General features: G+C 44.1%; 1 protein-coding gene across 1 annotated transcript; it reads right to left on the bottom strand.

Annotated features, from left to right (window-relative positions):
• Positions 1-552: 552 nt before the first annotated feature.
• Perp (p53 apoptosis effector related to PMP22) lies at positions 553-11,778 on the bottom strand. The gene is made up of 3 exons (XM_051175350.1): positions 11,459-11,778; positions 2,776-2,916; positions 553-925 (listed from the first exon to the last, which is right to left on the bottom strand). Exons 1-3 carry the CDS (start codon positions 11,670-11,672, stop codon positions 699-701), a joined length of 582 nt encoding a protein of 193 aa, XP_051031307.1. The 5' UTR covers positions 11,673-11,778; the 3' UTR covers positions 553-698.
• Positions 11,779-22,160: the final 10,382 nt, after the last annotated feature.

The raw sequence follows: 22,160 nt of genomic DNA, 5'->3' as shown, positions 1-22,160 counted from the left end.
CTAAACTCTGTTAAAGAAAGGAATTTCATTATAGCATTTCAGTAGTGACAGTGGCCTGACTGTTGTAACTTGCTCTGGCTATATTAGAACACTTTCCACATGTCACAGTAAGTTAACATGAAGCTTAGCGAGACAGAAATTGTTCAAAACACTGACTACCAATTCTCACAAACGATGTCATTCAGGAAAGCATTGTGCTTCTCTATGTAACTAAAACTTTAAAAAAGTTTGTTTTGTTCTTTGCATTCATTTTTTTATTTTATTTTTAGAATATTTGGTCACTAATTTTTTTTTCTTTAACCAGTAGTTCCTTCTCCTCAGCCCTTAGTAGAAACAATCCATTCTAACTTGGAAAATAAATGCTTGGTCAGATAATTAGGTCTCAGAAGCCACCTCATTTCCACCTTACTAAGTTTCATACACACACTCTTTAACAAATGCAGTTTAAATGATAAAGATTTGATATAAGGAGAAATTAGCATATAATTAGCAAACAGAAACAAGTCTTTTTTAACTCCACGAGACATATACAGGACATGAAACTTAACACTATTTGCGAAGCATTTTCTTTAGCATTTATTCCATCATTTCTGATCATATGAACACTGCCCAAGCATAGGTTCCTCGTGGTGTGGAGAACAGTTTCCTCTTCAGGACCCATCTTGTAGCAGGGATTCTCTTGGGCTCTCCCTCTGACTTTAGGGAGATGTGTAGAAGTACCTGGGCTTGGCATTGCCCAGAAGATCATCCTCGTAGTTGGGGAGGCAGCAGAAGAAGAAGGAACAGCCAATCAAAATGATGGTGGCCGCCCATCCGAAGCCGTAGGCCCAGTTATAGATGTAATTGACAGCCGGGTTATCATGGAGGGCAAAGGTTTGTGTGTACTTCACTGGGTAGATGACCAGGGAGATGATCTGAAACACAGCTAAAGGGAAGGACAGATAAGCTCAGAGTATGAAAGTACAAATAAATACATGAAAGATCACACAGAGGTTCAAATGAATCAATACATGAATAAATGCATAGAGTACTGGTTAGTGTTCGCCAACTCAACATTAGCCAGAATCTCCTAGGGAGGAGGCAACCTCAGCTAAATGCCTTCATCCGATTGGCCTGTAAGCATATCCGTGAGGCATTTTCTTGATTAACGATTGTTATAAAAAGGCCCAGACCACTGTGGGTGAGCCCGCCCAAGGGTAGGAGGTCTCGGATTGCATAAAGAAGAAAGCTGAGCACTGAGCAAGGCAGTAAGCAGTGTTCCTCCATGGTTTCTGCTTTAGCTCCTGCCTCTGATTCCTGTCTGAACTCCTGCTCCGGCTTCACTTTCTGATCAAGTCTAACTTGTAAAGTGTAATAATAAACCCTTTCCTCTCCAGTTTGCTTTTGATCATGGTGTTTATCACAGCCAGCTAGGACACACAGTGACAACTGGTTCACAAAGTTTCCTCCTTTAACAACAGTCCCTCTAAAAGGATGCTTAGTGGCGGAGGAATCTAACCAGATGACTGGCTACTGAGTGTAAGAGATCCCTGAAACCAAGTGGTGTCATATAGAGACTCCAGGTAGAAAATAAGTGCAATCGTTGTGAATCAGCTGAGTCTCTAACTGCATTAAGCCATTACTTGTCTTCCCCATAGTTCTACCATCTTAAATTCTTTCTAGAGCACCACAGATAGACACTAAAGTGCTTTCCTATTTCGCTTTACTCCCTCCCTCCTCTCCTTCCTCTCTTTCTCCTACCTCCCCTCTTTCTTTCCTTATTTCCTATGCCCATTCCTATCCCCTCTCTTCCTCTCAGAACACAGCACCTGCCATCACTGTCCTGGGACCCATGTAGTCATGGGGCTTCCTGGCCTGCTTCCAACACTGGCTACACAGATTGTCTCTCCCAGTTCATGCCCTGGTTTCCCTCTGGTCCTTGATTGGTATCTTGAGAAATAAGCTATCAATCAACCCCTTCCTCGGTCTCAGAAAACCTAGTTTTGCTACTTCTTGTTTTATAATATTATTTTAATTTTATAGGTGTTTTGCCTGCTGATGAATTGTGTACTAAGTGTGTGCAGTGCCATGGAAACCAGAAGGAGGTTGGATCTTCTGGAACTGGAGTTACAGAAGGTGGATCCAATGTGTGGGTGCTTGGAATTGAACCTCTGTCCTCTGGAAGAGGAGTCAGTGCTCTTAACTGCTTGAGCCACCTCTCCAGTGACTCTGTAACACTTCTGAATCTAGCTTATAGCTGAGACCATGCCCCCTTTGACAGGTATTTGCCAGAAACTTCAAGTAGTCCTTACTCCTAAATCCCAGGACCTTGCATTCTATTAATAAAGATGTACCCTGGGTTCTGTCTGCCTGCATCCCTCCATGTCGTCAAATCACCTATACCAGAGCCACGACCCTGGCACAAAACTCCTTCAACAAGTAAAGTAGTTCAAGGAGGTTTGGGTCCCTTCAGAATGGAGCTCACAGGAGGCTGGGACTAGCAAGCACTCTGATGGTTGCTGTACTTCCAAAACAGACACAGTCCTCATCTCTGGGGTAGGTTTCAGTGGATGGGGATACTTAAGAGAGAGAAATGTACAGAGGACAACTCCTGTTATTTGAATCCAGAGGAGATCATCTGAGGCACATAGGGAAGGGGACACAGCTGTCCTATGATACTTTTGCCCGTTGTGACCCATTTCCAAGGACAAATCAGAAAGTACAACTGCCAGAAGTCTTCCAAGGACATCCACAGCCACTGATGACAAGTGAGGATCCGTTGCCGCTCTGTCTTACCAGCTAGAGCGAGGAGGCCTCCGATAACTCTCAGGAAAATGAGCATCTGGGGTCCACACAGGGCGAAGAAGGAGAGGATGAAGCAGATGACAAGGATGATGAAGCCGCAGAAGAGCGTGGCAGCAGCCGCTCGTCCCCATGCTGCAGGACAGAGACATGGACACTTGTAAGACAGACATACCACGTTCCAAACTGCTAACCGAATCCTTTGACCCAAACCTCCCAAGGATAGAGTTTGGGGGGAGGATTTTCTTTTGCTTTGTGAAAGGGTTGGGAATATTTAAGATTGGGGTTATTAGTTGGGATTAGGAATATTAAGGTTGGGGATCCCACTGTCCAAGAGGAAACTGGGTGATTCACTTGGAGAGGATTATTAACATGTTTTGTTCCCCTAAGTTTGGGGGCAAACACTTACATCACTAAAATGCAACTTCAGCTCTTAGCAGAATTTCCACATAAAGAGGCCAATTTTAAAAGCTCACCCAGATACGAATACAACCAGACCATGATAAACACTCTTCACACTGATCAATTCAAGTTACACACTCTTTGGGAAATCCTTCCTCTAAAAGGATTATTATTTAGTTTCTAATAATGTCTGACTTCATTCACAAGTTATTTCATTATTGAACTTGGTCTTAAAAAAGATGGCAGTGAGACAGAAACTGACTTCTAGGTTTGAAGGCCTACGCTGAACAGTACCAGCCCTGTGCCTTTCTGTTCTGTAAGTACTGAAATGAGATCCACCAGCCGAGACAAACCACTCAATAACCCCTATCTTTCAACTTGCACTGACTCCTCATCTCTTTACCGGGCACCCAGAGCTCGAAATTAGCATTAGTATATGCACCAGTTCCACAGAACAATTTCTGTAGGCTCACACCACCCTCATTTCTAACTTAGAAGTAATGGTAGACTCTAGAAGTGAGGGGGCACACAGATGGCAAAAACACAGTTGGTTTCCAAGCCTGTCTGGGTTCAACACATGTATTTAAAAAACATGTGCATGATCCTGTGGTTGGGAGTTGGTTTTGTGTTGGATGTACTATATTCAGAGAATTATACTACCATCACCATTAACAAGTCCAGAATATTCTCATCATTCCCAAAGGAAGCCACATACCATCTATAGTCACTTCCCATTCTGTCTCTTACTAAGTTTTGGCAACCACTAACCTGTCTTCCTAATTTGCACATTCTAGAATATTCCCCACTAATGGACTCTTACATTCCATGATCAGGCATGACTGGCTTCTTTAAATCTTTAAATAAAGTAGTTTTTAAAGGTGACCCATTTTAGAGTATGAATTAGAGCTTCATTCTTTTGCAGCTTGGCATTTTATTGTACTCATATCCCGAGTTTTGTTTACTCCATCATCTGTGCTTGCTTTTATTCCATTCCTCATTGAATTTTAAAGGGGAGCTAAGAGCCCGTTCCCTGGGTTCTACTTCTTACACAGCATAGCTAACAACACACTCACTATATGCAGTCATTTCAGAGCTCAAGGTCAACCAATGACTCGTGAAAAGCAAGGGCTTTAGAGGCAGCAGGAGCTCATGGATACTCTGCCTCTGCTCACTAACCATGTGCCAGTCTCTTCAGCTGGGAACTCAGTCTAGACACACCTGACTACAAGTTGTGGCAATGAGCTACAATGTGCAAATCATTCTTTGGGAATCCCTCAACCCCCCACCTCCCCACCCCACCATGCCATCCAAAAAGTTCCTCTCCTGTTACCATAGTATCTGCCAAGACCATCTCCTCTCACACTTGCAAGGATGTGTATTATCCCTAAAATGTCTATCATCCAGTTCCCTATCCTTATCAGCTACAGATAAATGTGGGCTAAGCTCCCCGTTCATTCCTGTCTCCATCTGCCTCGTGCCCTGAAGGGCCTCCTCGGGTGCATGACTGATTGCAGCATAACAAATGAGTACGGCGAACAAACATCTTTATATGTCTTCCAATACCATAATTGCCTACAAATGACCCCTCAGCAGTAGGGGAAGAAGGGTGAGATGCCCTGTGGTTGGACCCAGTTTGACAGCTTCCTCCCCAAGTCTTATTCTTCTCCTTGGATCAATGAGAGATTTTAGGGCAAGGTTAACACAATAATATTTTATATTAAAAGCACACAGGTGAAGCCAAAGCTGGGATATACAACTCAGTGTCTCTTTCCTCACTTTTGCTCTGTCCTTTGTGGAAGGGAATTTTTTAAATGAGAAATGACTACGCTTTGGGAGACAATTAATTGACCAGATCTTCTGAAGTGTAGCCCATAGGCCAGCTTGTCATGTTAAGTAATGGTGCGTATTAAAATACAGATTCCTTTGCCTCACTCCAGGCGGCCTGGATCAGGGCTTGAGCAAGTGGACCCCGGAAGCTTGATCGTTAATTACCTGTGCTTCTTCCATGCATGGCAAAGATTTGCTTTAGTTCCTACACAACTGGCTTCACCATGACATTTCCATACACATGCATCCTTGTACAGTGATCATACTCACCCTCACTATTCTGCCTCCTCCTCTCCCCCCTCCCTTCGAAGAGTCTCCCTTGCTTTCATGTAGAGTGTGTTAATGTGTATATGTAATGACAGGATCAAATCTAGACTCTGCATACGAGACAAAAATATAATATTGTTTCTTCTCCCATGCCTGCCATTATTCCCTGCTGTTCCCTTCTGTAAGCATCCTAAAGACCGAGGATAAGAATTCAGAAGACTAAGCTTTATTAAAATGGAAACAATGCTACCCCCAAACCCTTATAGGTTTAAGTATGTGACCCAATATTAAGTAGTCTATTTGTTTCTTTGTTTATATAACTACTGACAACCATTAAGTTCAATAAAAGCAATTGTTACATTCACAAAAAAGCAAAACATATGTTCCCTGTATTAAGCCAGGAAAGGCAACCCATCCATGCAAGCACACAGAGAATGCAAACACACAACAGTACATCAAATAGCAGTGTTTGATTTTAATTAGGAACAGGGACATTTCCTAACAAGGAACATACTTCAATAACTGAACTACCATGATCACCAGCTGTTATGAAAGCTAGCTAAAAAGTTCTGTAATCTTGCCATATTCTTCTTACCTGTTCATTTGAGGACCACTAGAGTAGCTCAGACAGGTTACTGCTGTAACTTCTTCCTTTGATATTTAGATGAAGTGTAACTCACACTTAATTTCAGGGTCATGGAAGGAATTGCATAAAAGAAACAGTAACCTAGTAATATACATATCTGACACCAACAGGTGAACGTACACTTAAAATGGACCATCTGGAGTTCTTTCCCTATTAAATCCATTAACTAATGTCTTGTCTACTTAAACTGCTGAGTCTAAAGAAAATCAAAATGGAAAATTGAGCAACATTTTCTCTTGAGAAAAGCCACTCTAGTCGTAGAACACGTAAAACCTGCTCCTTGCTGCACTGCATTTAACAATCATTTAGGCCAAAATCTTGGCATGGTTTTAAAGATCCTAGTGATACAGGACCGATTTCTCCTTCTGAGGTCAACAGCAGTCTTATTTTAGGACGGAGAGGCTGGCCTTACCAGGTCTGAGCAGGGGGCTCAAGACCTAAACTCTGTCTGAGAAGAGTGATAGGGGTCAGCCCCACTTTCTCATTATATACACGTTTTAAAAAGCTACAATACCTGTGCTCCGAATACCTCTGATCTCACTTAGTTGCCCGGGAGTTGCTGTGTAACATCTAGAATCTACACAAGTCTCTGGGAACTGTTTCTCTTTCGCATTATATGATGATGCAAATTACATCTCAGTTACCAATGCCAAGGAAAAACATTCATTTTCAAAATGTGCCCTAAGTCCTCCTTGTTGTTGATTTGATGGCTCACAGCACTTTGCAGCAGAGTTCATCTTTGTCAGTTCTGAACAACTCGGTCCTTCCTTCCCATTTTGCACACCAAACTTTACCACCATTCCTAGTTGTGTGGGGTGATTCACTGTCGAGACTGAGACGGCGGAAGCAGGCAGGGCTCCAGTAAACAGTGTTCCTGGGTAGCAATTGTTTATTTGCTTTGCTTCCACATAGGAAGAGCCATCTGCTGTTTCATGGATGTATTCTGTGTATGTCCTAAGTGTGTTTTCTATGAACTATGCTATGAAAGAAACCAAGGAAAAGGGAAAATGTTGCTGATTTCCTAATCTGTAAATTAGTGTTTTAGAAACACACTGATTTCTCCTCCCACCTCCAAATTAGTGCTTCCCATGGGTTTAGTATATTCTTCATAGATTTTACATGTGGACCAAACAGACTAAAATAGTTGTGTGAATCCCATTGCCTGGGGTCCACCCCAAGACTCTTAGGGAACCTATGTGTCATCAAACTGAAGTAGGGTCCCTTTCTAGAATCTACATGTACATACCCATACATACAAGTACATTCTAGTACATACATTTTTCAGTCAGCAATATAGAAGTTCCCACCTAGATAGGCAGAGTTCCTAGCAGATGGTTTGTGTATTGTTTCTGTCAGGTCCTATATGCCATTCACAGGCAGAAGTGCAATCTGGATACTTTAAAAATTAAAAGATTCTACACATAAGTAAGCACAGTTGAATATGACATATAAAAATACTGTTTTGTATATTCAATGGGAAGATAAAGTCAATGACATAGGTAAAGGTATGGCATCCTGTTGGAAGCTTTTGCAACAACACCCCAAACCTGCTCTGCTCCCATTCCCAGGGAACTTGTTACATGGCAGATTCTCCATGTAGTTGGGTTGAGACACGAATCTAGTGACCTCCCAGGTCCTCCAGATGCTGTTGGTTTAACAATGGAGGAGCAAAACTCCTGAGGATAATTAAGAATAGCCCTAACACACACACACACACACACACACACACACACACACACACAGGACCAGGCCACCATCCTGTACAAGTTTTGGAAGGCAGTAAGGAATAGCTGGCCAAGTAGAGAAATAGCAGCGGGCAAGGCATTGCAGCTGCTGGAGTGGCTTCCACACTTGACACTCTCCTGAAACCCAGCTGGGTCATGACAGTTACCACTGTATTTTTACAGAACTCCTCTAAGGAATGGGAAACGACACTCTATTGCAGTCAGCAGACCCTCAAGTCTTTCAAATCTATTAGAAGAATGCAGGGCAGCAGGAATGATGGGGGAGCATAGTTCTTCTCAGTTCATATAGGGGAGGTACCTGTAACCAAGCAGCATTGTCCAGGGGTCAGAATTAAGTCCTCAGCTAAAGGGAATCAGCTTGGTCCTGGGTACTATTTGTGGGGCTTTGACAAAAACTGGAATCCCAGCACTTTAATTCCTGTCCAATCCCACAGGTCCAGAAGTCTCTGTTATTAGACAGAGCCGAATGGGAGTCCCTTCCATGGCACTGAGGTTCTCTGGGATGTTACTGGAACAGACAACAGTAGACTAGACTGTACCATGGGTACTCAACGTATAGGGTTTACACATCAGTGTACATTTTAAAGTTATTCCATCAAAGGAGTGGGTGACTCTTCAATTTACTGTTAAGAGTGTGAACATATGTACTTACAGGCACAGGAAATCTATCTACTAATCTAACTTCATAAAGCATCAACAGCTTGCCTCCCACCCCTCCCACCCCAGCCTATCACCCCCAAAACTGTAAGAGCATCATTTCAGAATGAAGGCGTTTCTGGTGAATTTAGTCTAATGTAAATGACTGGTTCGAACTTATTTTTCTCATGTCCTGCACTTTTATGAACCAGGGCACTTGATGATCTTAAAACATCTCATAAGATAGTCTGATTCTTTGACTTGCAGGAAAGTGGTGTCTAAGGAAAACACTGGGTGTACAATAGGAGATTCAAGGGATATCTTTGGTAAACTGAGGTCCCATGCTTCAGAGTTTCGGTTCCAGGCACTGACTTAGCTCATCCCCATGTTCTCCACCCTGACTAGCCAGAGTTTGCCTGGGGTCGGAAGTCTGTGAACTGAAGTGTGAAATATCTCCTTGTGGAAATATTCTCTAAACTGAAAAAGAAGGTTCTGGTATTACAAAAGCATCGTGTGCATACTCAGTGAAGTTTTATTCTGAATTTGGCTTACAATAGAAACTCAAATAATCATTTTGATAGCAAATTTAGATTCTCATCTTCTTCTTGACAAATATAAACCAAAACATTCAATTCAAGCAACTATTTGCTAAGATAAATGTCAATTTAGCTGCCACCATCACAAAATATTCAGGGTCTAACTTGGCTTATTTATTTATTTAGAAAAAAAAATGAGATGACATTATAATCTATAAGTCTTGAAATTTTAACACTAATAATGAAGAATATAATATTGCTATATAATCATTAATTCCTAAAAAGTTATGAAACATGCATAATGTTTGGTATTATTGTCAGTATCACCAATAATCAGTCCTTACAACCAAAATAAATGTACTAATGTTGTGAATATCATTCAGTAAACACGATCATCAACCATTGCATAATGAAGGTTCTGCTTTGCTAAGAGCTTCAAACAAACATTATTTTCTAGTGTCATTAAGCATTTTAGAGGAAGAGGCACACATGCTCAGTTTCATACATTGCTATGGTTTTAAACAGGCCCATCCACCTTGTCCCTTGCCATACAAAATGCAACACTCCTACTCTGTGGGAATGTGTACATTCCACAGGATGTGAGCTCCTGTCAGTATACTGTTTTCAGCAAGGCCCTACTGAAGCTCTCTGGAGATCTATAGAGTTCCCAACTGCCCAGATAATCAGCCTACAGTGAAGAACACACATTCCTTTACAGCCATGCTGCAAACTAATCAGCAGTCCACAGAGTGTGCAAAATAAGAATATTGTTTTCTTGTGTTTTTTGTTTCTCGAGACAGGGTTTCTCTGTATTGTTTTGGAGCCTGTCCTGGAACTTGCTCTATAAACCCAGGCCAAATAAGAATATTTTAACTCATCTCTATTTATAACTGGGAGATGGGGGCATTGTAGATGGCTTCACCTGCCATCTTGTCTTCTTCCACAGCCTGACAAGAAGGCCAATCTTCCATTGGTGATATGAATCTGGGTGTTGAACAAGAGCTGTCTACCACATCATGGGCACTTAGTCACCTCTGTGAAGGTGATAGAGAAGTAAACCTTCCCTGAGGTGTTCAATCACCTATCAGTTAAAGCCAGGCACTGCATCATGAAAATACTGACTAATTTTTCAGGATTCTTTTGGGAAACTGAGGTTTTCCTAGGTTGGTTTCTATGTCAAACTGAAACAAGCTATACACTGGATGCATGTTTGCCTGTAGCAGAAAAAAAGTTAATGCTCCGGACTCATAGTTAAACAAACCAGAAACAAAGCATGCCTTTCCCCTTCAATTCACACAGTGATGCATCCACCTGAGGTTCAAGCAGGCACACCCTGCTTGATGAGCTCACCTTACAAAGCAAGAAACATGGAAATGGCACTGTGTGTGTTTCACAAGAGTGCCCTGCAGGCCAAATCATGCCCCAGCAAGAATGCTGGTCCTGCCTCTGCAAGCGGAATTCCTCTACTGAGTACTCTTTGGGGGCTCTATCAGACTTGGTGTGAGCTATAATTAACAAAGTCTATTTTAAAAACCTACACACATACCTCTGAAAGAGAATGAGTTTGAATGCATTTATTCCAAGGCAATGCCTTCTCTGTAAGAACCTAAAAGATTTGTAGCAACAGGAAGTTCTGGAGGTCAAGTGTTTATGTCTTTGTCTTTAGGGGAGCACAAGCCATAAAGAAAGCAGGACTGGCTGCCATCTTCTCATTTTATTACCTGTCTCCTTGTCTGGGGAAGTTCCTCCAGAGAGAATAAGCTACATCAGGAAGCTGATAGGGGACCCAGAACCCGAGGCAAATAGCACCTGGTAGAAACCCTGGGTGGGCTGCTACAGGAAAAGAATCAAGTTATGATGAAACTTGAAAATGAATAGGAAAAAGGTGACTTGCTTTTTTTTTTTTTTTTTTTTTTTTTTTTTTCTGTTTAGAAGGATAAACCTGATTACTGAAGCTTTGGCTATAGGAGGGGCCCCTGCTCTCCACTCCTGCATCCATCCTAAACACGAGGACATCCATTTCGGGAAGAAAAATGCTTTTTTCCAAGAACTAATACTGACTGCTAAACCAAGTACCGAGGCTTCCTCAGGCACAGGCAAACAGGCAGAGGCCACCTGCGATGTGTTAAAGGTGCCAACACCACTCGGTTGGAGTGAAGTGTTTACTTCTCCCATAAACAGGTACACTTCAACTAAGGCCACTCCCCAGAACAAGAGTGAACATGAACGAGCTTTACCGCTAAGCTCCTGAAGTATCTATTGAAATTATAACTGCTCCAACTTTTTCACGAGGAAAAAACAAAAGTTTAAGTTAAATGAAGTGAAACGAATAAATCCAGTCTGGCACGTTATTTTAATATTTACTTTGCAATGGCTGATCAACTTGCTCAAGTAACTGACAAACCTTATTTTTAAATGAGTTGAGCTAGTCTCTTTCAGGTTTGAGCCTGATTTGGGTCACCCCAAACTGCTGCTTCATTTGGCTCAAGCCAGATTTTGGAGTTTGAGCTCTGAGTGGACTTTTGAAGCAGCCACTACCTCTGACCCCTATCAGACAGGCCCCAGCAGCTGCCACAGGTCCCGATCCCAAGGGCTTCCCGGAGGCGGCAGCCACTCACCATATTCCATGAGGCTCTGGCAGCCATCATCGTAGGAGCCGCTGCCTCCGCCCTCGTCGAAACATCGCCACCAGAGCGAGGACGTCTGCAAGTGGGTGCTCGACTGCAGCCAGCCGCGGCCGGACAGCGCGATGATGTCGAAGGCGATGGCACTGAGCAGCAGCAGGGGCAGGATCCACCTGCAGCGCTCGCAGGCCAGGCCGCAGCGCAGCATGTCGTCGGTGGCGGCGCTGAGCGAAGGAGCGAGGGGCACGGGTGGCAGCGGTGGAGAGTGGCCCCGCGAGCGCGGACACGGCGACTAAAGGAAGAGGCGGCTCCCGCGAGGACGCGGCCCGGGGCTGGCGGCGGGGGCGCGGCGCACGAGCCACACCTAGATTCCGGTGACTCAGAGCGCGCTGCCCCGACCTGCCGGGTCACCCGGGCTGCAGAGCTCAGATCAGCCCCGGGCTCTCCGCCAGGGTGGGCGTGCCTGTCCCTCCCGCCGCCGCCTGCAGTCCCACCCGATCGCCGCCAGCGCAGCGCACACACCTGTGGACACTGCAGCGCCAGTCGGTGCTCTGCCCTAAGCTGTGTGCATCGATAGTGTGGGGAGCACTGCTAAGTCCACACCTGAGGTTCAAGCACCTAGTCTGGGACATCCCAGTAGCTTGTGAATAAATGATGGACCCTAAAATGTAGGGACTTGTGCGCTCAAACCTGGAAGCCTAGTTCCCTGGCTCCCACAGGCAGAGGCTGCACTTCCTGCCAGGACCCCACCTTTGGACCTTGACTCTTCCAGCCTTAAACACACATCTGTTTGCCTGCTTCCAGCTGGGTGTCCCGCCAGGGCCGGGCAGTGCACTCAAGGCTGCCGAGGCCATCTCTGTGTCTGGGTGGCTTTGGTGTCTAACTTTCAGTCTATGTCAAATGGGGAGCTCAGAAACTCTGATGAATGAACACAGTTCGTGGAACAAACACTTTCTTTACACTTGAAGACTTGGCCCGTCGCTCCCCCGTGCATGACTTCTTGTTCCCTTTGCGTTCCCTATACATCTAACCCGGTTAGACCTCTATCTATTCCACTTCACACAATTTTTGTTTTTTCAAATAAAACCACAAGTCAACACACACTGGCAACGGAGATCTTCCGCATCAGCGTCCTGAGCCAGCTTCTGCCCTAGAGAGTCAGGTGTGGCTGGGAGGGTTGGGCGACAGCCAGGAGTGGCGCTGAGAGAAACAAAGTTCTCAGTGCCAGGCGCCATGGTTTCCTGTGAAAGGTCAACCAAAACATTTGTGAGTGTCGCCTCTTCCCCTGTACCACAGGGATCTTCTGAAACCTTAGTGATCTTAAAGAAACGGAAAGTGCTTGCTTAACGATGTGGACAGTGGTGGCACATGCCTTTAATACCAGCACTTGGGAGTCAGAGGCAGGCAGATCTCTGTGAGTTTGAGACCAGCCTGGTCTACAAAGTGAGTTCCAGGACAGCCAGGAATATCACACAGAGAAACCTTGTCTCGAAAAACAAACAATTAAAACAAACAAACAAAACCAAGAACATTGGAAAGACCTGTGCCTGAGAGCACAGGATGTCGCTGGCCAGCCTTCACAGAAACCAAGTTCACTCGTTGTCATTAGAGGTCAATATTTTCATTTCAAAACCCAGCAGGAACGCTTGTTCTGAGCAAGGTTAATTGTTTACATTGTCAATGGTGGGAAGACAAGTGTGTTGTAAACATCCGGACCTAAAGGCTTTCAAAAGTAATGAAAATATTGGCTGTGTCTAATATACTTGTGTGGAATGGTCATAGTTTTACCAATCAAATGAATTTTCATTGGTGTCTTAATGAATAATGTTAGACTGTATGAAATGTCTCCTCATTCCAAGGATGCAACGTCCAGTGTTTGGAGGAATGGAGCTCATCAGTACCAAGCTGGACAAAGACAATAGGCTATTCAGAATCTCTGAAAGAGATGACACTGTTTCGTTAGGTTCTGTGACTCAAAGGGGGATCAAAAATAGTTCACTTTGGAGCCAAATTCGAGCGACTAATTCCCAGAAACAGAGATACAGGTTCCATAAATCTGTGTTTCAAGGTGGAAGCAGGTTTGTGAAGTTTTTATGGTAACAGAACAAAGAAAGCTATATATTGAGGCATTTAAAAATATGAATAGGAGAAACAGGGAGCTGACTTAGGCAAAGGGATCTCAATGACATACCTCACATGTCATATGATGGCATTTTGAACACTTTGATTGAAAGAGAATTAGGTTTTGCTAAGTTAATACATACTCATGGTCCAGATGGTAAGTTGACCCAGTAGCAGGATGTGTCAGGAAGAGAGGTGGGCAAGCCTTTAAGATAACTGGTACTTCATCTCTGGAACTTCAACATTTCAACCTCTCCACATTGATTAGGTATTGATCAGTCTGTCGGCATAACTTCTTTTCAGGGATTCCCATCCACAGTTCCAACAATAATATTCCTAGCCTGATTCAAACTGAGCTCAAATAGCCTAAATTGGATGCTAGCTTGTTCTCACCGTGTAACTTGCAGGTTAGGTAAAGTGCTTGGGCCTCAGCTTCTCCATGTACAAAGCAGGTTGTGTTTGCCCCACTGGTTCTAATGGGAAATAAAAGTCTAGTATAGCTTGGGCATGGGAGCACACATAGGTAACTCCAACACTAGAGAGGGTGAGGAAGAATGATGATATGTTTGAGTTAGCCTGGGCTACATACTTAGGCCCTGTCTCAAATCCACCACCTATTATATTCAAGGTGCTTAGAACAGTAGTACCTGAAGGTAACAAGACACATATGTGAATAGGGAGAGTTTTGTACTTAAGAGGAGTAAACTCTATATGTATGACTATCAGCCATGACTTATAGCTTTAAGATAATGCAGCCATTCATCCCAGCCATAACACCTCACTTTCTGGATTATAGTGATCACAGCTGGCTAGTTCCCCCTGTTGGGAGTCAAAGAGATTGCAGAGCATTTAACAAATACTGTTTTTATGTTAGATGTGATTGTTACAGAAACATGTATGTATGGTGTGCCTCTGTGTGTGTGTGGGGGGGGGTCCTGCTGAGGTTTAATAGACCTGCCATTACCATAAGGAAATTTTTATTTTATAATTGTGGTTGTGGCCGATTGTGCTTACAAAAGCACTAACTGCTGCAAACAAAACAAAAATTTATAATTTAAGAAGAAAATATTGTAGGTATTTTATTTTCCCAGAGAATGTCATAGTAATAATAATAGCAGTAGCTGCCTAAATTTTTCGTGGCATTTTCTATGAACCGGTAGCATTTCACATCTACCTGATGAGGAACAACTGTCATCTTCATAAAGAGGAGTATCAAAGGAAGTTCTGTGACTGGCAAGGAAGGCCAGACTCCCACAGAGACAGCCTAACCCCAGGGACCCCCCCCCCCCCGTAACTAACCACAGTACCAATATGTAGAAAATTTTAAGGTACTTCGAGAGTTCCTTCAAGGCTGGAGAAATGGTTCAATGGGCAAACTGCTCTCCGTGCAAGTGTGAAGGGCCTGGGTTCATTCCCCAGAAGCCATGGAAAAGTCTAGCACTGTGTTAACCACCTGCAATCACGTACTAGGAAGGTAGATACTGAAAAATGCTTGCTGTATCCTGGTGAGGCAATTAGAAAATGAGATCCTAGCTTTTGGAGTCCACATACGTGTATGTGTACATGAACACACACACACACACACACACACACACACACACACACACACGTTTCCTTCTTCCTTCCCCTCTCTACTTTTCTCAGATTTTTGTGTGTCAGAATGTTGTGCCTGAGTGTAATGAAGTGTAACTACATGTATGCCTACTGCTACTTCCCTAGAACTGAAGTATGAGATTCCTGTAAGACAATTGAGTGCTGAGACACGTTAGCCCACATTGTAGGAGGAGCAAGAGCTCTTAACACTGGGCCATCTTTCTAGCCCCTCCTCCATTCTGTCTGCTTTCAGAGACATCTGACTTCCCATCAACTCTTTTTCAGACTGTGTTGAAGCACTGATGCTCTGGGCATATCCAGGGTCCAGGAGAACTTGATAAGGCTATGTGTGACTATGCTGGTGAGTCTGTAGAGAAGGCCTTCCCATTGCATATAGCTGTGTCCTTTGCATGAGGCAAGTATTTTTAGCCAAGCACTGAGCAGAATAGCAGGTGACCTTAATTTTCTTTCTTACAGACTGTTTGCTTCCCCCAAGTCCCTTTTTCCTTCTCATTTGTTTGTTTGTGTGTCTGTCTGCTTGTTTGTTTGAGATGGGCTGTTACTGTGTACCCAAGCTGACCTCAAAGTCTTGTTCCTCTTGTGCCAGCATTCCAGATGCTGGGGTGACAGAGACATATCTGTCTCATGTGGCTTCCCATTACTCAACCCCTTCACATCCCATTCTTCCCTACTTCATCCTCTTTCTTCTCAGTGATGCAATGGTAAATATTTTCTTGATTTTTTCTTCTTGATATGTAGCATTTACCAACTTGTGTATTATACTCATTCTGGGATGGCAGCTCCCCCTTTGCCTTGGTCACCAAAACTCCAAAGTAATCCTTGATTATTTGTCATACATTTTGTGATTGCCACTCATTCACTTCCCAAATGTTTCCAGTGTCTAGCATCTCTGCTGTATCCATGCCAATTGTCCATGCTTTACCATCTCAATGGCCTCTTCTCAGATCACTCCTGCTTCTATCTTTCATATTATCACTAAAAAAATTGTGACTCAATTGGTCCTGGTAATCCCCTTTACATACCTGTTAGGGAATAATCTCACAGATAATATTGTTACCATCATAAACAGAGCAGGTGGAATTTCACACATAAGACTTGGCCCATTAGTGTTCCCTCACAGAAGGGAAAGAGGACATCTGGCCCTCACCTGAGACAATTTTTTCTCCCTGCCCCATTCAGATACATGTAATTCTACCCCAGTTGCCTGGGCCTTTGAAGTATACAGGGCATTGAAACTACACAACTTTTGGGAGGTCATCCTCCCTGGCAAGGTAGGATGTTTCAAAGGTGTAGCTCTTTTGGGGCCACAGGTGGATTCTGTTATAACTCCTTACTCAGGCTTCATGTAAGCAACTCTCTCCTATGGTGCTCTAAGTGAACCCCAGCCACACACTCATTGGTTTACCAGAGTGGACATGGGTAGAATCATTCCTTTGGCTTGCCCTTGAGGTTTTATATTCATGTCTTCCTGTGGGGATTCTCTTTCACTGTCAGGCCATTGGCCACTAGGTTGAGAAGGGAGAGAGGCAGAAGGAGCAACAGAAATCTTTGGAGGCCCATGAGCACAGATGCAGACAGCCCTCTGAGACACAGATTTCAGTGAATCAGCTCAACTTTATTCCACAGTATAAGGAATATATAGGATTGGGGAGGCTGGGGCCAAACTCTAATTTGCATTAAGTGGCACTATTCTATCACAAAACTCCATATGTGGCAATAAGGCCCTATAACAGAACTCCTAGCACAAGTCTTCTCAGCAGGGATCTGTGCCAAGGGTCAAGCTAAATATGGGTCAGGCATCTGGTTTACAGACAGCTTTCAGATAAGGTCAGTCCTCCAGGCCCAGGGCCTTTCTCCAGATAAGGCTAGGTAGAGAGCAGGAAGCTTTGCTAGAGGGAGGGAGCTTCGTGTTGCCCAGCTAATGAAAGAAGCTGCCAGGTCATGGGGAGGCTATGGCCTCTACCAACCTGCAAGGTATTCCCAGAAAAAGTGATGCACGATGCTTCTCCGTGGTCCTCCATCATCACACAGATGAAGTTTGTGCTTCCTAAAAGAGATACACACATTCCTCCACATCTGGTCCCTGCTGCCTCTCCATCCTCACCTGTCATCTTTCCTTGTCTTACTCTCCCCATTAAGAACATTCTTAACGTTAGTGTTACATGCCTTTAATCCCAGCAGCAGAGGCAGGGAGGGAGGAAGGAAGAAAAGAAAAAAGAAAAGAAAAGAAAAAACAAAATAGAATATTCTTCTCACATGTATTAGAGTTTCTCACTCTCGCCCCTCATGTTATTCCTTTTCTCACCAGCTCTTTTTCTGTTCACTTTGTTCCTTCCTACTGGCCATTCAAGACTAGTTCAGACAAGAAACTGACCCTCGATCTTGGCTTATTCCTGTGTTCCCACTTTGCATCTAAAGTAACCATGCATTCTTCCCTAAGTCCTCTGGGAGGACTTGTAGACAGGGTGTTGTAATATTCTCCTTGACTCTGGGTTAGACACAGAGATCCTTGCAGAAGCTGCATCACCAGAGCCTTCTTATGAGAGGGGCTAATCAATGTGTGCCGAATCTGAGAGCTCATGGGTTGTCCACAGCTACTGTGAGACTTGACCTCTCTAAGTTTCATGGTATTAGTCTTCTATTTTTTTGAAGTAGTTAAATATGAAACTGAAAAGAAAACAAAAATCTTAGAAATTAAAACCGAGAAAGAATTTTGGGACAGTAGATGGCAGTAGGACATTGTTTTTAGCATAGTATTAGCAAGCCTCACCATTGGCCAAATGTTGAGGAAAAACTAATAGTCACACAATGTGGTTTAAAACTGTCTTGCCAGCAATCCTGGCACTGGAGGATTAAAGCAAAGGGTTGCTGGGAGTTTCAGGTTACCCTAGGCAACATACTCTCAGTCAATTTATACTAAGAATAAGGCCGTTGCAGGGCAAGTGTCACCATGCCACCCCTACCCTCTTCCCTTTCTCCCACGAAGTGGTAAGTGCTAGGCCATTTTCAGATACCCTACCCTCTGTCATCCTGCAAAGACATCTAGTTTTCAGGCCATGCTGGACACCCTTCTGCTTTGTCCCATTTCCTAGTCTACCTATGTCCATCTAGGAATACCCAATATATATATTTTTTTTCAGGCTTTTCTGGACAACACACACAGGGGCCTCCACCTCACATTCACTCCAGCTGTACTAGAACTTCCCTCCCTGCTCTCACCAAAGCCCTGCATAAAACGAGTCCTAGCTAAGTAGTGGAGCAGGGACTATGGCATGATATCCCATGAGGACTGATAGCACATGTGATGTGTCATGGGGGGGGGGTGTCCAGCAGTGCCTGACAACTGTATATTGGTGAGTAGTTCTACAAGGAGCACTACTCCTATCAGGCTTTCTATTTGGGCCTGATCACTAAAAGTTTATATGGGGTGGTGGCAGGGGGATTTCCAGCTTGGCCTGAAAGCTACCAGTGTCTATTGGGCAGTGGTATAGAGATTGCAACCATCAGGGCCTGTTGTCTAGTACTGACTGTGGGCAAAGGGGAGAGATTCAGTTGGACCTGATGCTTAGTGTTGCTTATGCAATGGGGGTTGGAGACCCAGCAGGACCTGGCACAGTGCTCACAGGGTTGTGATTGAATTTCTGTCAGGGCTTGACACCACTAGTGTCTGCGGAACAGCAGCAGGGTATGGTTGGTTCCAGGAAGATCTGAAGTTACTCATATGTGTTGGGCATCTGCAAGGGCTGGGGTGTTCAACAGCACCATAGTATGTAGCAGTGTTTGCGGCTAAGAGATGGGAGTGTTTATCAAGGCCCGTTAATGTAATAAATTTCTTATGTTCACAGTTGTGTGGGAGGTTATCAATTAGGTCCTCATATCTAGCAGTCCATAGGGGGTGGTGGGGACAGCCTGGAAAAGTGTATTCAGCAGTCTATGAGGAGCAGGGAGAGGCAGAGGGGAGTGACCCACATGTCCTGATAAGTTGCAGAGTGTTCAGTAGGGACCTCAGACACAGGAGAACATGAGGGACTGCAGGGCAGAGACTGGTGGAATCTAATTCCTAACGCTAATATTCGATAAGGTAGCAGTTATAGTGGGGATATCCAGCAGCATGTTAAGGAGTGAGGTTTTTCCTCCCGCCGCTGGTCTGGTCCCGCCACCACACCAGCCCCAATTAACACACTGAGACTCTGTATTTGATATGATTCTATTGGCCCGTTACTTGTTTCTTATCAGCTAGCTCCATCTTAAGTATTAACCCATTTCTATTAATCTAATATTTCATGTGGTCTTCTTACCAGGGAAAGGGGCTAGCATCTCATCTCCCCAGTCTCTCTCTCCATCCTGACTCCTCCTCACTACTTCCTCTTCCTCCTTGTCTCCTAGTCCCTCCTATCTTCCTTTCCTATTGGCCAACAGTGCTTTATTCATTAACCAGTATGAGAAACATATACAGAATGACATCTCCCATCACATCTGCTATTTAGCAGTTGATGCAATTTGACTGTATGGCTATCTGTAATGGCTAGATACCTAATCATGTATGTGGGTGACATTTAGGTGTATGACAAGTGTGTGCCTACAGAGTGTGCTTAGGGAAGCATGAAGGGTTTGAAGCCTAATTTCTTATATGAAACTGTGAAAGGGGTTACTTTATCTAGCAGTACCTGATTCCTACCAGTACATGGAAGCAGGGGTCACAGGGTGTCCAATAGTGTCTGGTTCCTACCCCTGTACTTAAGATGGCAGTCTAGCTAATGTCCAGTGAGGCCTGAACAAGAACAGTGTATTTAGAGTGACAATAAGGAGGGGTGTTGGGAACACTCCAGCAGGGTATTGATAGCGAGCACAGTTTGTCTGGTGGGTAGAGGGTTCCAGTGGGACCCGACACTGAAATGCATGTAGGATTGTGGGGTGGGATATGTAGGCCAAAGACAGGGGTAGAGTACGGCCCAAAACAAGACACTTATTTGGGCATGAAGTGGCAGTGGAATGGGTATATTACAGGGTCAGATATTTAACAGCGTAAATGAGGCATCAGTAGAGGCAGACAGGAGCATCTAACAAAGCCTTGTGTCTGATGATGTATATGATGTGGAATGGGCCAGTAAGCCCCATGTACCTGGCATGTGAGGGGCCATTAAGGCCTGAAGCCTGGATGTTGCTGTGGCAGTGACAGGTAGGTGTCCATCAGGAGCTGATAAACACAGTATCTTCTGGGTCACAGCAGGGATAGGAATGTCTACCACTTCCACAGCCTAGGATGTAACACTTTGCATGGGGCAGAGGAAGGGTGACTTTGTGTACCCAAAATAGAATTTCTGGGACTTTAGGGTGACTGAGTATGCAGCAGGTTCTAACTCCTTCCTAAGGATATATCTCGGCCATCATAGTACATCTCCAGCAGTGTGTAGCAGCAGACCAGTCCTGAGAGTGAATCTTACTCTATAATATACTAATGCTGGAGTGGCTGTGTCCAGAAGTGTGTGAACACAGCAGTTAATTGCGGGGAGGGGAGGGGTGGGGCGGCTTTGCTGAGTAGCATACTACCCAGTAGGACCTAACTACTAGCAGTAGATTTCAGTTGGTAGTAGCATGTGGGGTTGTCTGGTAGGGTTTGATATACATAGTAGCTAGCATGTGGAACAGATATCTGGAGGGTTACCAGAAAAAAGTTTACATGGTGTTGGGCCCTGGGCTGATCCAGGGATTTCTCAGAAGCTCTAATGAAAGGAAAGGGAACATTAGTTCTATTTTCTTGCCTGTTTGTCACTGGAATCTTGTGAGGGTTAGGTACTGCTTGTGGCTCCCCAGGGAAAGAATTATCACAAGCATAGGCAGAGTCGCTTGACAATTGTTATGATTAGGTTTCCTCTTGAGGAGACATTTGTTGATCAGAGAGTATAGCCATTATATGAACTTTTTTTGTCTTACAGAGTCAGTTCTGAAGTTATGTAGACTATAAACACATGCCTTTTGATGACAATGTATTTATTTAATGTAATTTTCACATTCTTCATATTTTCCTGGATTCTCTCATCATCTACATGATGAGAGGAAGAATCCTTCCTTCCTTCATTCATATTCTTCCTGTCTGTTTCTGTCTCTGCCACCCCCTCCTGTGTGTGCCTATAAAACAGTGGTTAAAAGTTGAGTGATCAAATAAGCTAGTATTGCAATTTGAGAGAGGGATGAGGAATGACATGATCCTTCAAACCTAACCCACTTCTAGAAGTTTCATATAAGGCATTGTGAAGACCACATGTATGAGTTGATTAAGGAGGTTGATGGTGTTTGTTTAGCTGATGGCTGAGCTCTTCCCTTGCATGAACAATGAATTGAACAGACAGAAGACTAAGCCATGAATAAGGTCAAAGTAACAGCTTTATTTCTTTAGGATGAGAGATACCTCAGGCTGGAAGTCCTCTAGAAGGATTCTGACTTGGATATTCTATTGGGTCGCTATGTTCCCCCCTTTCCCTTTTTGTTTCAGCTCCCAAGTCTTCTTGCCATTTCTTCTCCTCACAATGTCTTCTGGGAACAAGAAGCAGCTATCCCAGTAAGCCTGCTCTTGCTTTCCTAGACTACCTATGTCTATCTAACTCTCCTTTATTCCCTCCCTCGGAGATTGACACCAACTACCATCAGGAAAGGGGGCGATGACCACTCTAGCTGCTTCATGCTGTAAGGGGGCGTGGTTCAGACAGGTGTCAGTCCAAGAGAGAGGGAACTCCCATGAGTTAAGCAGGCTCCTGGAGATGGTCTTGTTTTGGCAAGCGGTACATTTGAGGCCCCATCTAAGGCCATCTGTAAAAGCAGGACTGAAGGCATACAGAGGAGAATATTAGAGGCCACTACACCAAAGTAGGTGACCATTTTCAGAAAAGTCCCACATAGTAGAAATAGATCCAAGGCTGGGATGAAGAGTGATGAACCCAGGGCCTGTTTTCACTTTGATAAC

Source organism: Phodopus roborovskii, unplaced genomic scaffold (assembly GCF_943737965.1).
Source record: "Phodopus roborovskii unplaced genomic scaffold, PHOROB, whole genome shotgun sequence".
In the NCBI taxonomy this organism is placed as follows: domain Eukaryota; kingdom Metazoa; phylum Chordata; class Mammalia; order Rodentia; family Cricetidae; genus Phodopus; species Phodopus roborovskii.
Note: the sequence above shows the minus strand (reverse complement) of the source record. Positions and strands in the feature narration are given on the sequence as shown.

Coding starts and splice junctions, on each gene's coding strand:
- Perp (XM_051175350.1), bottom strand. CDS start 11,672: ATGCTGCGCTGCGGCCTGGCCTGCGAGCGCTGCAGGTGGATCCTGCCC. Junction 2,917..11,458: donor CCAGAGCCTCATGGAATATG/GTGAGTGGCTGC, acceptor TCTGTCCTGCAG/CATGGGGACGAGCGGCTGCT. Junction 926..2,775: donor AGGCCTCCTCGCTCTAGCTG/GTAAGACAGAGC, acceptor CCTTCCCTTTAG/CTGTGTTTCAGATCATCTCC.